The 16,896-nt window shown below is 30.3% G+C and overlaps 2 protein-coding genes across 8 annotated transcripts; both read right to left on the bottom strand.

Moving 5' to 3' along the window:
- Positions 1-1,743: 1,743 nt before the first annotated feature.
- On the bottom strand, positions 1,744-10,378 carry LOC124944111 (double-stranded RNA-binding protein 1-like). 7 transcript variants are annotated; one of them, XM_047484578.1, is made up of 14 exons: positions 10,019-10,378; positions 9,321-9,380; positions 8,787-8,846; positions 8,193-8,428; positions 7,892-8,108; positions 6,369-6,431; positions 6,108-6,170; positions 5,863-5,925; positions 5,588-5,650; positions 4,830-4,892; positions 3,071-3,133; positions 2,810-2,872; positions 2,593-2,710; positions 1,744-2,206 (listed from the first exon to the last, which is right to left on the bottom strand). In XM_047484578.1, exons 1-14 carry the CDS (start codon positions 10,290-10,292, stop codon positions 2,035-2,037), a joined length of 1,578 nt encoding a protein of 525 aa, XP_047340534.1. In that variant the 5' UTR covers positions 10,293-10,378; the 3' UTR covers positions 1,744-2,034. The 7 variants fall into 7 exon arrangements, with proteins under 7 accessions (XP_047340534.1, XP_047340537.1, XP_047340536.1 ...); XM_047484581.1 differs by lacking the exon at positions 4,830-4,892; XM_047484580.1 differs by lacking the exon at positions 6,369-6,431.
- Positions 10,379-14,925: 4,547 nt separating this feature from the next.
- On the bottom strand, positions 14,926-16,770 carry LOC124943009 (beta-amyrin 28-monooxygenase-like). Its single transcript, XM_047483577.1, has 3 exons — positions 16,357-16,770; positions 15,678-16,284; positions 14,926-15,419 (listed from the first exon to the last, which is right to left on the bottom strand). Exons 1-3 carry the CDS (start codon positions 16,768-16,770, stop codon positions 14,926-14,928), a joined length of 1,515 nt encoding a protein of 504 aa, XP_047339533.1.
- Positions 16,771-16,896: the final 126 nt, after the last annotated feature.

Here is a 16,896-nt window from a genome sequence, read left to right as displayed (position 1 = left end):
TTTTTAAATTGAGCTGTCATAATAATATTTTTGTGTTAAAATATATAATGAGTTATTATTAATGCAGATTAAATAAATAAAAAGTCACATGATAGATGATTTGAGAAACAAGAAATAGTTAGAAATCTTGTAATATAGTTTAAATAAACTTGTTATATTAATTGATGAAAATTGTTGTAGTTGATTTTAATATTATTTATTTATTCATTATTTTATTAATATCTTTTATATTATTTAAAAATATTCACTTTAGGTCTTGTTCTCAGTTTTAATAGTTATATATATACATATATTAAATCTGAATAAATAAATAAATAAAAGGTTGGTCACAAAAAAAAAAAAAAAAAAAAAGTTCACGTGGACGAAGAAGCTCAGTCATTACTAGGAAAAGTAAAAAAAAAAAATAATAATTAAGTCCAGTTTGAACGTTAACTTATTTGACCCAAAACAAATATGGTGATATCATCTTTAAGCCGGGTCTTATGGAGATATTTATGTTTTAAAATAAATTTAAATCTCTATAATTTGGTCCATTCTAAAATTAATTATGATCATTTTTGTGGGTTTTTTTTTGTAAATGAAAATTTATTCATTTTATTTTGTGTTTATAAAGAAAATAACAAAATAAATAATAAAATAATATTAGTTTTGTTATAATATTTTATGATTAAAATAAAATTTTATATGTTATTTTTTTTTAAATTATAATAATGTATAAAATAATTTGAATAATTATTCAAAGATAATATTTATATAAAATAAAGTCTAAAATTGATCATTCAATTTATTCACTATTTTATTAGAAAATTATCACAATCCTAGTCTTTATGATTTTTTATTTCTCAACTTGTCTCTTAAATAGATTATTTTTTACTTGAATTAGATTACATAATCACTTCAACTACTTTACAAAATAAATTTAAATATATTTATAACAAACAAAACAAATAGAAAATATTAAAAGACTATTTCTCAAATATTTACCCAAACAGTAACAAGATACAAGTTGAATATTTTATTTATTCAACCAATTTAACTCGACTAGCGAAACTTGTAATCTGATGGGCTTAACCCAAGACATTAGAGAGGCTGAAGACCTAGGAATCCACCACATTTTGCGCTAAGCCAATATAGAAGATCAAGTTGAATCTTAAATAGAGTAAAATATCAATTAAATGGGGCCTTCATGGTTTTGGATTATTTGGATAATTGTAGTCTAGGTTAGAATAATTTATTAAAAAGTGGGTTATTTAGTAATAATTTTAAATATATACATATATTTAAATTATTTGATCCATACAAAAAGGTATAAGATTGAATTATGAGTTATTTAAGATTGAAACCAAACAAAGCCGTCCAACCAACAACATTAAGTTTCCAACCAACAACATTACTCAGACCGTAAACATTGACTATTTTCTCTTCCTTTGAATTTATTAGTGTGGCAAAATGGAACATGAACGTTATATGGTTGGACCAGCTAGGTTTGGTAAATTATTAAGAAAATAACAAGAAATTATTCATCTTCAAAGCATAATTCATTCTAAATGAAAAAAACATTTTTTAAAACGTAAAAAAAAACAACATTTTAAAAGAAAATCAAAACACAACCAAATGACATGAAAACGTCTTTTGTGTTGAATTATAGAGAATTAACATAGTACCCTACAATCATGATTTTCCGCTTTCATTCAAAGCGTTTCTAGTGGGAATCGAACCCATAACTTTGTGGTCCATTTCCACTAGACCAATATCATATCATGTATTTCAATTAAGAATCTAACAAGAGATAATGATATTAGCTATCAATTAAACCTTAACTGTCATTAGCTTAAGTTTTGAGAGTTTAAAATTTAAGGTTTAAGCTACATGTTCCCAAATAGAAAGAAAACATTACACAGAAGTTTACACAAGTCAATAGCTTAAGTTTCACAGGGAGGTTATAATCTATCACAGAGTATAACATTAGGAGTAAAGAAAACTAGATTTGAGATTTGTGTTCCATCTTAACAGCAACCCAATTGTCATCGAAAACTAGATTTGAGATTTGTGTTCCATCTTAACAGCAACCCAATTGTCATGGGCATAAGGCACGGAAACAGTAGTGTCGTTTTCCCGCAAATTTGGCATCTTTGATCTTGGGTAGACCAAAATCATATGATGAGTCCTATTATCTGCAGTCATCTGATCCTCTCCAGCTAGAGGTCTGAGATTAGAATCACATAATATTAATGATATTAAGTCATGTGATCAACAAGGAGAACCAAATAGCAACAAAATGAGAATGTAATTTTGTTTGAATTTGGTAGAAAAAGTTTAATTGAACTCTTCTAGTGTAAAATGTGATTTGGTTTGATTTTTTTGTCAATTTGACAACAAAACAAGTGTGTTATAATTCTCTATAAAAACAAAACTTTGATTGTAACCTATCTATTCAATATTATATAAAACAGAAAGGCAAAGACCTTATTGCTACTTACCCTGTTCTTCTAAATCATCTTTTATCAATTCTCTATTACTATAATTTTCTATTTTATAAGAATTTTGTAGTATAACAAGCTAAGGGGAAAAGTTTTAAGTGTAGAGACATACACATTATCACATGATGTTGGGCTCCTTGGCCTTTTTCCATCTTTAACTGCTGTTGGCATGGGCGGAGGATAGCTAAAGCCAGCAGTTTTGGTAGTTGGCTCGTTCAGAACTTTTGTAGCTTTATAAAAGTAAAAGGAGGGGACGAACATTAGTCATTTCATATAACAATGCACATTATAAGTGATGAAAAATCCAAACGACGAGATCTGTGCATTACCCATTTGCAGAGTTTCCTTGGTGCAACCATTCTGCTGAGATTTTTCAATTAAATGCAATGGTCCTGTCGGAATTCAAATATTAACATCAATAAGTGCACGTGGTTGGAGATTTTTCTTTCAGGAAGATAATTCAAAACATTTATATTCAGGGAGCTAGAATAACATTAATAAGGAATAGCAAAATAGAATCAAGGGTCATTTCATAATAATGCAACACTTTATTTGATAAAAAGACCCGAACGACAAGATCTGTGAATTACCCATTTGCAGATTTTCCTTGGTGAAACCATTCAGCTGATGTTTTGCATTTAAATGCAATGGTCCTGTTGGAATTTAAATATCAACATCAACAAGTGCAAATGGTTGGAGATTTTTCTTTAAGAAAATGTCAATAAACTAGAAAACAGTAGCATTAATAAGGAATAGAAAAATAGAATCGAAATAGGGTCATTTCGTAATAATGCACACTTTATTTGATGAAAAGACACAAACGACAAGATATGTGAATTACCCATTTGCAGAATTTCCTTATTGAAAAAGGTCAACTTTTCATTGAAAGTAAAACGCAAGATGCGTATAGTGAATTACGAATGGGAGGGAGAAGAGAAACAAAGACAAAGGAACAGAATGATCAAATAAAGTGTTGCAGAATTTCCTTGGTGAAACCATTCTGCTGATGTTTTTCATTTAAATGCAATGGTCCTGTTGGAATTTAAATATCAACATCAACAAGTGCAAATGGTTGGAGATTTTCTTTAAGGAAATGTCAATAAACTAGAAAACAGTAGCATTAATAAGGAATAGCAAAATAGAATCGAAATAGGGTCATTTCGTAATAATGCACACTTTATTTGTTGAAAAGACACAAACGACAAGATATGTGCATTACCCATTTGCATAATTTCCTTATTGAAAAAGGTCAACTTTTCATTGAAAGTAAAACGCAAGATGCGTTTAGTGAATTACGAATGGGAGGGAGAAGAGAAACAAAGACAAAGGAACAGAATGATCAAATAAAGTGTTGCAGAATTTCCTTGGTGAAACCATTCTACTGATGTTTTTCATTTAAATGCAATGGTCCTGTTGGAATTTAAATATCAACATCAGCAAGTGCAAATGGTTAGAGATTTTTCTTTAAGGAAATGTCAATAAACTAGAAAACAGTAGCATTAATAAGGAATAGAAAAATAGAATCGAAATAGGGTCATTTCGTAATAATGCACACTTTATTTGATGAAAAGACACAAACGACAAGATATGTGCATTACCCATTTGCAGAATTTCCTTGGTTTATTGAAAAAGATAAACTTTTCATTGAAAGTAAAACGCAAGATGCGTTTAGTAAATTACGAATGGGACGGAGAAGAGAAACAAAGACAAAGGAACAGAATGATCAAATAAAGTGTTGCAGAATTTCCTTGGTGAAACCATTCTACTGATGTTTTTCATTTAAATGCAATGGTCCTGTTGGAATTTAAATATCAACATCAACAAGTGCAAATGGTTGGAGATTTTTCTTTAAGGAAATGTCAATAAACTAGAAAACAGTAGCACTAATAAGGAATAGCAAAATAGAATCGAAATAGGGTCATTTCGTAATAATGCACACTTTATTTGATGAAAAGACACAAACGACAAGATATGTGCATTACCCATTTGCAGAATTTCCTTAGTTTATTGAAAAAAGTCAACTTTTCATTGAAAGTAAAACGCAAGATGCGTTTAGAGAATTACGAATGGGAGGGAGAAGAGAAACAAAGACAAAGGAACAGAATGATCAAATAAAGTGTTGGTGAAAGCATTCTGCTGATGTTTTTCATTTAAATGCAATGGTCCTGTTGGAATTTAAATATCAACATCAACAAGTGCAAATGATTGGAGATTTTTCTTTAAGGAAATGTCAACAAACTAGAAAACAGTAGCAATAAGGAATAGCAGAATAGAATTGAAATAGGGTCATTTCATAATAATTGCACACTTTATATGATGATTCCAAACAAAAGATCTGTGCATCAATACCCATTTGCAGATTTTCCTCTGTGCGAACTTTCTGATGACGCTGATCATTTAAACGCAATGGTCCTGTTGGAATTTAATTATTAACATCAGCAAGTGCACATGGTTGAAGATTTCGTTTCAGGAAAAAATCAGAACATTTTAATTCAGGGGGCTAGAAAACAGTAATATAAGGAATAAAATAATAGAATCAAAATAGGGTCATGATACAAGGGATTGTTAGGGTTAGGTTTCCTAACCCTAGAATAATCTAAACTGGGAATAAAAAATTATTAATATGGTAGTAGCCAAAAAAGGTAGGATAGCTATTTGAATAGAAACAAATAATTATTAATAAGGCAGTTAGCCAAAAAGAGGGATAATTATTTGGCTGGGAAATTGATTATCTCACTGGCGGATATATACAGAAGATAATCAGATCTGCAAAATAATTGGCTGAGAAATTGGATTATGACAGTATATAAGAAAGAGAATCGGATCGGAAGAAGGAAAATAAGACATTATTCGAAAATCTCTCAATGTCAACTTCTCTCTATCTCCTTCCTTCTTCCCCCATTGTATTCACGCTAGTTGTTAGAGTTCTATCTCTCCTCTATCAATTCAATTGTTCTCTTATCTTCTTTTCGTTCTAAACTCTAGTTTTTTTATTCATGTAATTCAAGATATATATTTAATTCTAGTTTAAGGTATATCAGGTCATTGCATAACAATGCACACTTTATATGATGAAAATCCAAACGAGTAGATATGTGCATCAATACCACATTGCAGACTGTCCTTGGTGCAACCATTCTGCTGGCGGTGTTCAGTTAAATGCAGTGGTCCTGTTGGAATTCAAATATCAACATCAACAAGTGCAAATGGTTGGAGATTTTCCTTTCAGGAAATAATTCAAAACATTTATATTCAGGGAGCTAGAAAACAGTAGCATTAATAAGGAACAGCAGAATAGAATCAAAATAGGGTCATTTCTCAATAATGCACTCTTTATTTGATGAAAATACCCAAATGAGAAGATCTATGCTTAGTTGCTTACCCATTTGCAGATTTTCCTTGGTGAAACCATACTGCTGATGTTTTTCATATGAATGCAATGGTCCTGTTGGAATTTAAATATCAACATCAATAAGTGCAAATAGTTGGAGATTTTTCTATAAGGAAATGTCAATAAACTAGAAAACAGTAGCATTAATTAGGAATAGCGGAATAGAATTGAAATAGGATCATTTCATAATAATGCACACTTTATATGATGAAAATTCCAAACAATAAGATCCGTACCCATTGGCAGATCTTCCTTGGTGCAAACTATCTGCTGATGCTGTTCATTTAAATGCAATGGTCCTGTAAGATTTAAATATTAACATCAGAAAGTGCACATGGTTGGAGATTTTCCTTTAAGGAAAAAATCAAAACATTTTAATTCAGGAGGCTAGAAAACAGTAATATAAGGAATGGCAGAATATAATCAAAATAGGGTCATTGCATAACAATGCACACTTTATATGATGAAATCCAAACGAGTAGACTGTGCATCAATACCACGTTGCAGACTGTCCTTGGTGCAACCATTCTGCTGGCGGTGTTCAGTTAAATGTAGTGGTTCTGTTGGAATTCAAATATCAACATCAACAAGTTGCAAATGGTTGGAGATTTTCCTTTCAGGAAATAATTCAGAACATTTATATTCAGGGAGCTAGACAAATGTAGCATTAATAAGGAAACTAGTCTTAAAATCGAGTTAGACCGAAATACAGATTTTCTTTCTTCGAGCGATCGTGCGAGACTTTTAATCATTCGATATCATTCTGTCTTTCAAAGCGAGACACAAGAAATTGATGCGCAGAATCCGTATGGCAAGGAGCTTTTAAGCTAATCTACTCTCACGTTGTTACAGAAGGAGCTAGGAGCTGAGACCCTGGGTGGGGGAAGGTGCTCTTTATGATTACAAAATAAGGTAATTTCCCAAAAAACAATTATGTGAACGGATTTAGCATGTAGGTACATATATAGTATATGTTTATTGAATGTATATTATGTGATATCATAATAAAGTTTAAACCCAATTAAAACAATTATTAAAAAAATTAGGGGTTTAATTGGATGTCTATAATAAGTATGGAACATATATGTAATGTCATTTATTATTGTGACTGTAACAAAAGTCCCTTAAATCCTATGTTGATATAATTGATTGACCATATTGTTACAAATGTCTTTGGTATGAACAAATTTTGAACTCATAGTATGATAATATATAATTAAAGTGATCTACTAAAGTATAATGTTTGAGGGTTTAATTGGACAACTACAATAAGTTTAAAACATGTGTAGATTTAAAAAAAAAAAAATGGTCCATGCATTGGAATGAAAATATGTGTAGACTCAGATATCATTTATAATTTTGTGATGGTAAGATTTGTTAAAGGACTAACTAATTCGATGTGGATTGATGATTGAGTTGATAAACGAACAACATTCAGAACATGTGTTCAAGACTTAATATAGACATTATTTGAAATCGCATTTGTGACAACTCTATTAATAAAAAAATTGAACATTTAATTTTTATTTTTTATTTTTTTTGTAAAATGACACCTAGAGTTGGGTCCCCAACCCATATAAATAGCCTAACCTTTTTTTGTAAATATCATCCTGCAATTAGAGACAAAATCTAAAGGGATTATAAATATTGGTTTGGAAGACCTCAAACTCAACATCTTCACAAAAACAGCTAGTCTTATTATGGATTCAAAGTTTTTACAGGATTATATGTTTGTATATGATTTTCGCGGTTTAGATTATAAATCTATAATGAAATAAATCAGGATCACTTCAATCTAAGGTTATTTAGGTGATTTACCCATCTAGCAGCCTTTTCTCCCATTCCAACTTCATAACAAACCTGGTAACACTTCTGAACCACATTCACACTTCAAGAGGGAGCACAAAATTTCACTATACAGCTATAAACAACAACCACAAAAGACCCATACTTGCTACAGAAATCAACTATTTTGCAGCCAATAAAGAATACAATTACTTTTGTAAGAACAATATCTTACCATCTTTAAGAAAATCAAAGGCTGACTTTGCTGCACTCATCTCTGCCTGTTTTTTGCTCGTGGCAGGTAGCCCTTGATACACTTTGTCACCTACTTTCACGGTTGCGACAAAAACAGGAATGTGAGATGGACCAGTTCCTTTTGTCTCATAACATGGAATGAAGCCTCTTTTTTTAACCAATTCTTGTAAGAGATTTTTATACAGAACCGATTCATCCTGTAAATTACACATAATATTATTATATGAAAAATAACTTAAAAGAAGACAAGAATGTTGCAAACTGAATGATATAGGAATAACCTCCTGATCTTCATTGGGTGAAACTTGTTCCCAAGCAATTTTGGCTGCAGCATTTTCAGCTTCTTTGAGGGTGAAATAAAACATTGGATCCTCATAAGTTTGTCCACCAACAGTAACTTTACACTTGAACTGACTAATATGTGAAGGACCTTGACGCTCAAATGAATATACAGGAAAACCCATGTTTCTCTTTTGCGCATATTTTTGTAGCCGACTCTTATACATATGTTGTCCGGCTGTAATCAAAATAAGAATGAGATGCAGTCAAGCATTAGTTGAATCTGAAATAAGAATTGTTGACAAAACTCCATTAGCAAGAAAAACAATGATGAATGAAGAAATGTATTGAAGAATGACAACAGGTTTACTACTAAATTAAAAAATACAGGCTTTGACATTCTACACAATGTTCCCAACCAACAAACAATTTTCATAAACTTTTACACTAAAAAGGTGAATTTATGTTCAACAGTGAGCATTAAACAGTTTGAATAAATCATCACATATCCCAAGCACAAATATCAACTAGAGAATACCACTCGTACATGTAAACAAGCTGCAAATTTCTATAAGAAAAGACAAGAATTCAATAACCTGGAGTGTTCTTGTTGTCTTTCACTCCAACAGGGGTAAGAGGACGTTGCATAACATTTCCTGTCAGTCAATGTAAAGATAATGCTTCAAATCCATTTTGTAAAGCAGGGAGTAGTGCAAAAACAATAATGAAAAATCATAAAGATAATGCTAATACGACCATCAAAATATTTAAATAAATCACATTATTGTGAGATGCAGTCAAGCAATTAGTTGAATCTGAAATAAGAATTGCTGACAAAACTGCATTAGCAAGAAAAACAATGATGAATGAAGAAATGTATTGAAGAATGACAACAGGTTTACTACTAGATTAAGAAATACAGGCTTTTACATTCTACACAATGTTCCCAACCAACAAACAATTTTCATAAACTTTTACACTAAAAAGGTGAATTTATGACCAACAATGAACATTAAACAGTTTGAATAAATTATCACATATCCCTAGCGCAAGTATCAACTAGAGAATCCCACTCGTACATGTAAACAAGCTGCAAATTTCTATAAAAAAAAAGACAAGAATTCAATTACCTGGAGTGTTCTTGTTGTCTTTCACTTCAACAGGAGTAAGAGGACGTTGCATCACATTTCCTGTCAGTCAATGTAAAGATAATGTTTCAAATCCATTTTGTAAAGCAGAGAGTAGTGCAAAAACAATAATGAAGAAATCATAAAGATAATGCTAATATGACCATAAAAAATTTATAGCATTATTCATTTAGCTTGTTAAAGCTCACTCTAATGAAACAACAACAAAGACAAGCTATGACTAGAACTTATGATATATAGTATTATTGTGTAGATTTTAAGAAAACCCTTCAAACAATTTTTTGCAGGAGTTCAATTCAATCATTACAGTAACTCCCTCTCAAATCCAAGTAAGTTTATGAGTGACTTGGATTTGCAACAAAATATCAGATTGTAACATCAGATAACAGTAAATGTGAAACACATGAGGATATCAAAAATCAGATGAATATCCAATCAGGCACACACAGTGTAAGAAATGAGATCATCCCCATGTGTTACAATTCCAATCAGAATTACAAATCGTACTCCATTAATCAACCAATGGAACCAGAGAAACTAATCATTCTCTTTCAGATACAGAGCATAATAAAACTCATATCAAGAACAAAAGTAAGAAGATATAAATCTATTGACAGAATTGTTAAAACCAAAATGACAATGAGGGTTTAACAAGCAAGGAATAAAGCTGCAAAATTAACCTTGAGTAAGTGTTACGGAAGGCAGAGGATGGCTAGCGGAAGAAGTGTCCTTGGAGGAGGAGGATCCAGAAAAGTGATTGAAAGCAAGCTCGGCGGCGCAATTCTGAGCTGCTTTAACAGTTCGACAGATATTTGGGGACTGAAAGCTAACGCCGTTGACGATAACTACGGAATTGAAGCACGGATCATGATCCGGGCCGTCTTTTGAGTTGGAATATTCGGGAAGTCCCCATAGATTACGTTGACATAGCTGGTTAAGCTCAGATTTGAACATTTTGCCTCTTCTGCAAGAAAAAGATGATGATCGGCAGAGAAATGGATAGTAGGGCGTCCAGTGTCCGTACAACACAAAATATTTGGGAAAACACAAAATATTTGGGAAAACACAAAAGGGTTAAATGATTGATTCAACTTACTTATATGAATACACTAGTTTCTATACATTTCTGTCTAAATTTTTCAATAGTCTATTTTTGTCAATACATTTTTGTCTTTTTTTTTTTTTTTTTTTTTTATATGTATTGTTTAATTTATTAATCTTTTTAATTATTATAAAATTAAGAAAATATATAATATTATTAAAAAAAAAATATTCTTCTCTATACTCATTTATATAATATTTAATATTATATTATTTTAAATAATAAATATAAATAAAAGGAAGAAATTTTTATCTTAATATTTTTGTTTGTTAAAAAATTATTAAATTTTATTATTATAATAATAATAATTAAATAAAATTATATAAAAAATATTAAAAAAAATTGAATCTAAAAATATTGTTAAGATTATAATTAAACAATATGATGGAGAGAATGGAGAAAAAAAAAGATTGAGCTTATATTTAGAGAAAATTATGTTTAAATATATAATATATTTATATTATAATTTTTTTAACACATTATATTAAAATAAAATATAATGAAGAGTTACATTTTTTAAATTTGTACTTTTAAATAAATATTTTTATTTGTTAAAAAAATTAAATTTTATTATAATGAAATAAAAAAATATAAAAAAAAAGTTTTAGAGTAAGAGAATAGAATAGAATAGAGAGGGAAAATTAGGTTTAAATATATAATATGTTTTTATTATAATTTTTTTAACACATTATATTAACACAAAATATGATGAAGAGTTATATTTTTTTAAATTTGTAATTAGAAAATTAAATTTACATGCATCATATATTTTCATTATATATATATATATATATATATATATTTTAATTTATAAATTATTATAATAATTTAATATATTTAATGTCTTTTATCTAAATAATGTAAATATTTTATTAACTTAATTTTAAATATTAATAAATTACTTAAATTAAAAAATAATTTATTTTAAAATAAATTATATGAATATCTTAGTTTCTATAAATTTATTTATATTTTTATATTATTATATTATTTTTTATTGTCTAATTTTTATCAATTGTTTAATTTATTAATCCTTTATATTATTATAAAATTAAGAAAATATATAATATTATTAATTTTTGTTATTCTTCTCTAAACTCATTTATATATTTTTGATATATATATATTTAGTATTTAGTAATTAAAATAATTATAATTAATTATTAAAAAAAATAATAATATATTATTTTAAACCACAAACATAAATAAAGTGAAGAGTTATATATTGGAAAATTGAAAGTTAACTCTGTTGACATTAGTTATGGAATTGAAGCATGGATCGTGATTTGGATGTCTTGAGTATCTTGAGTTTGGAATACTTGATAAATCTCCAACAAACCTAACTAATTAATCTTATATTTGTGCATTTTACCTTCTTCTTACATAGGAAAAGAAATAGAAAAAAGATTATTGAGTGACCGTACAACAACAAAATATTTGAAAAAACACATAGGTTCAACTTACAAGAATATATTAGTTTCTGTACATTTTGTCTCAATTTTATTAATCCTTCTTAATTATTATAAAATTAAGAAAATATATAATATTATTAATTCTTGTTATTCTTCTTAAACTCATTTATATATTTTTGAATATTATATTATTTTAAATAACAAATATAAATAAAGTGAAGAGTTGCATATTTTTAAATTTGTATATTTAGATAAATATTTTTTTTTATTAAAAAGATATTTAATTAAATTTAATATTATAATAATAATTAAATAAAATTTTATTAATAAATAAAAATATAATAATGAAAATATAATAAAAACAAGAGTTTCATTATTATATTTTATTATTATTATTATATATATATATATTATTTTTTTAAGTTGTAAGTTCAAAAAATATATATATATATATCATATTTAATTTAATTTTTATAATTTAATAATTTCAAATTTTCAACTAGGGATGTTCAATATTTGTTCTGAATATCCAACCGAATTCGAATTCACTGAATTCAAATAAATCGAAATAGAAATTTATTTTTGGTTTTTGAATCGAATTTCAAGGCAAATTCGAATTCAAATACGGTTTTCAGATTGGTATTCGAGTTGGGGTTTCAACTCGAAAACCAAACCGAAAATCGAATTATTTTTTATTATTTATCATATATTATTATATATAATTATTTATTATATATTATTATATATAATTATTTATTATATATAATAGTTTATTTATTTTATTATATATTATATAATTTATTATATATAATAATTCATTATTCATTCTCTAACCCTAATTTCTCAACTCTAACCCTAATTTCTCAACGGGCCCAGCCCAGCCCAGCCCACCTAATCTTTATTCTCTAAACCTAGTTTTTTAGCCGCCGCCCACATAAATCTTTATTTTCTAAACCTAGTTTTTTAGCCGCCGCCCACATAAATCTTTATTCTCTAAACCTAGTTTCTTAACCACCCACCTCAAATATATATCCTAAACATAATCCTTTTTTATTCTCTAACCTAATCAAATAATCTTTTTAGCCTTCCTATCTCTATTCTATTAACTTAATCTCAAGTCGTCATCTCTCTTTCATCTTCATTCTAATATGAAAATATGAAATAGCCTTCAGCTTCAACTACATATCTTCTCCATTCTCACATGAAAGAGTCTTCAGGCTTCAATTACATCTTTGAGTTTTAATCTATTTAATTTCGTTACATCAAAACTGTTAAATATTGATATATCTCATTTAACACCTATTTTAAATTCAAGATCTATCTTCTTCGTTCAACATCATAATTCAAATTTTGTTTTGAATTAGAATAATCTGAATTAAAGATATAACAATAAAAGTAAAAAAGAAAAAAAAAGAAAATCGAATTCGGTTTGAATTATTCGAAATTCGAATTCGGTTCGGTTTTATTATAATTTATTCGAATTCGGTTCGGTTTTCAAATTAGCTAAAAAATAATTCGAAGAAACCGAACCGAGAAACTCGAATAACCCGAAAATCAAACCGATGAGCACCCCTAGGGTCAACCCACAACATACCTATGTATAAAACCGTCAATTTGGGTTAGGCCCGTTGGGTTAACCCCCGCCAAACAATTTAGACGTGTTGAGTTGAAATATTAACAATCCATTTGGAAGTGGGCCTACACAGGGCAGCCCACTCGGGTCGGGCTTGGGTTAGCCCGCAGGTTGGTAAAAAAATCTAATATGATTTATAGCCTTATAGCCTAAGCATATGCCGCGCATAGCCCTAGTTTTTTTCTCTCCTAGGCAGAACTGCAGCAGTCAATACTCGATACTTCGCCTATAGATCGCCGACTACTTATTTGTTCCGCCTTTCTTCTCTTCGTTCTCGCATTCAAGGGTTCGTGGATTCAAACTTGGTTCCAGACTATAGTAGTCAATACTCAATACTTCGTTCATTGGCCTCCGACTACTTATTTGTTCCACATTTCTTCTCTTTATTCTCGCATTTAAGGGTTCGTGGATTCAAACTTGGTTTCAGTTTCAGAAGCTTCACACTAAAAGTCTGAAACTTAATATTTTGTTAAATAACAGATTCATTTTTCGAAATGGACTCCTCTCTAAGTCAATTATTAATTTGGATGTTGATGAATTTGAAAGTGTTAAGCATGATGAATGGTCATCTAAAAAGTTTAGGAATATTCTGATATTTGAATGTATTTTAAAAAAAAATATTTATTTATTTATTTTTATTTGTAGTGAGACAACCCGCGGGCTGGCCCGCCTAACCCGCAACCCACCTTGGGTTGGGTTGGGAGTTTTCAGTCCGCCGGGATAGAGGGTCGGTCCGTCGTTGACCCGTCAAACGATGGGTTTTGGTGGGTAGGCCCGCCTTGCCATGGGTTGGCCCGTTTGACCGCTCTACCTATGTATTTAATTACTCTCACATGCATATCCAAATTAACCGAAATTTAAAGATTGTACTTATTTTTATTATATTGCGAGTTTGAAACTTAATTATAAATATCATATTTAATTTAATTTTTATAATTTAACCGTTTTAAATTTATAGGCGGGTCAATCCCGACCCGACTCGAGTATCTATTTATTTTCACATACATATTCAAACTAACCATGCACATAATTAAAAGTTGTACTTGTTTTTGTTAGATTGTAAGTTCAAAACTTATATATATCATATTTATTTTTATTTTTAATTTAATCGTTTTAAATTTATGGGCGGATCAACTCACGACCCGATCCGACCCATGTATCAATTTATTCTTATATAAATATTCAAACTAACCACAACTCTTGATGGACATTTTGAAATTAATAACATTGAAACAGTACACAGTCTTGCATTTTTTTTTTCTAATTTAAATACATGCCTATAAACTTTTTCTATTTATATTCATAAACTTATAAATAATTTGAAAAGTTCAAACTTTTAGTGTATATATTACTAGTAACAATAATTTAATAAACAATACAGTATTTTTGGGCATAGAAATTTTACAAGATTATGAAAATTTTGCAAACAAAACATTATAATTAATTCATCACGCTAAGAGAATAAAGACGAATTGGGAGGCCTTCTTCGGGGACAGGCATAGGATTGACAATGACCTTGTCATTTGGGATAACTTTCTCCCATTTGAACCGGGTAACTAAGTTGTGCATGAAAGCAAGAATTTCGAGCCTCGCATACTCTTTACCCGGGCACATACGAGGTCCCCCTCCGAATGGGATGTAAGTGTAGGGCGCGGGTCCCCTTCCTTCGTATCTCATTGGATTGAACTCATATGGCTTTGGAAAACACTCGGGATTCATATGAGTCGAGTGGGCACTCCAATACAACTTCCATCCCTTGGGAATGGAGAAACCGGCGTATGTGAAATCAGTGATGGCTTGGCGGAAAGCACCTTGAAGTGGAGGGTGGAGTCTTAGAACCTCGCATGCCACGTTCCACGAATACTTCATCTTTTGCATGTCCTCCCAATTCAAGAGCTCTCCCGGAGCCTTCGATTTAGCTATCTCCATTTGTTCTGTTAATAATGCAAGTTGCTTTAGTTACTCACTAAAGATAAAAAAGAATCTTTAATATTACTATTGCCGGTTCAAAAAATTTGGGTGCTCTAAGCAAAAATAAAATTATTTTGATTTTTTATTTATTAGTCATATTATATTGATGTTGTATTGAAAATATATAATAGTTTTGTATTATAATTAATAAAAATAGTTCAATACGTATTTGTTAAATGTTATAATAATAAAACTACTATGTATAATTTTGGCATGGTTACCTTTGAAAACTTGCTCATAGACTTCTGGTAACTCGGCCAAGTACTTAACGATGAATGTTATAGTAATACTGGCCGTGTCGTGCCCTCCGACAAGTAGACCGAGGATCTTGTCTGCGACGTCCATCTCGTGCATGAACTTTCCTTCGTCATCGGGAGTCAACAACATGTGTGATAATACATCTTGAGTAGGCGAAGCCTTGTTGTCCTCTAAGTCGATCTTCCTTTGCTTAATGATCGCCCTAAGATCCCTCCTAATTTGGTTAGAAGCCTTGATAGCCTTGTTGAAAGGAGTCCCGGGGAGGTCAATAGGGACAGAAAAGATGCCAACCGCGAGAAGCTCAAAGGGCACGGAGAACTTGGCAACTTGATCGGGGTCCTCAACACTCATGAAGAGCCGACATGCGAGCCAAAAGGTGTACATTTTCGACATGGCAAACACGTTGACCTCGTCGCGATTCGCCCAATCAGAGTCGAGGTGGCGACGAGCAATTGAGTCCATTACACCGATGTATCGGTGTAGGGCTTCAGCTCGAAGTACATGTGGAAGGAGCTTCCTCATTTTCTTCATTTCCTCGTTGGAAGATGTTTGAGTTGACGATGGAAATACCTATTAATTAAAAGACATGGTATTAAATTTTGTTTCTTAACCAATATCAATATTTTTTAATGAATTAAGAACCTTGTCAATAGAGGCTGGCCACCAAGAAGTGACAAGCTTATTCTCATTAGAGAACATAAACTTGTTCCCCGCTCCGCCACAAAGCACGATTGTTTGTGCCCCGAAAAGGGACGTCTTGAATGCTTGAGGCGAGTATTTGGCCATCCTTTCTTGGATAAATTTTTCCGGTTTTCCTTCCCATCCTTTCCTAAGATAATCCATACTCTCACCGAATATCGGCCACCCTGTGGTCCCTGGCGGCAGCAATATGGTCACTGCTGCCGAAAAGGATTTCAATATCCTTGCGGTGAGAGCGATGGCTACAAGGACGCATACGAGCGGGACGACATCCGAGATGAGTGAAAATTCCATTCTTGAAGAAAGAATTATAAATCTTTTTAGTTTGTAGTTCTTGAGGTTGTAGTGATTGATCATAATTGCATTGCATTTGGTATTATTATATAATGACATTTCAATATACATGTTGACAAAGTATGGTATTTCTTAATTCTTTTTTTAGGGAAACATTTTTTATTATTTTGTTTACATTTATATACACAC

Source organism: Impatiens glandulifera, chromosome 6, assembly GCF_907164915.1.
Source record: "Impatiens glandulifera chromosome 6, dImpGla2.1, whole genome shotgun sequence".
NCBI classification, from domain to species: Eukaryota; Viridiplantae; Streptophyta; class Magnoliopsida; order Ericales; family Balsaminaceae; genus Impatiens; species Impatiens glandulifera.
Note: the sequence above shows the minus strand (reverse complement) of the source record. Positions and strands in the feature narration are given on the sequence as shown.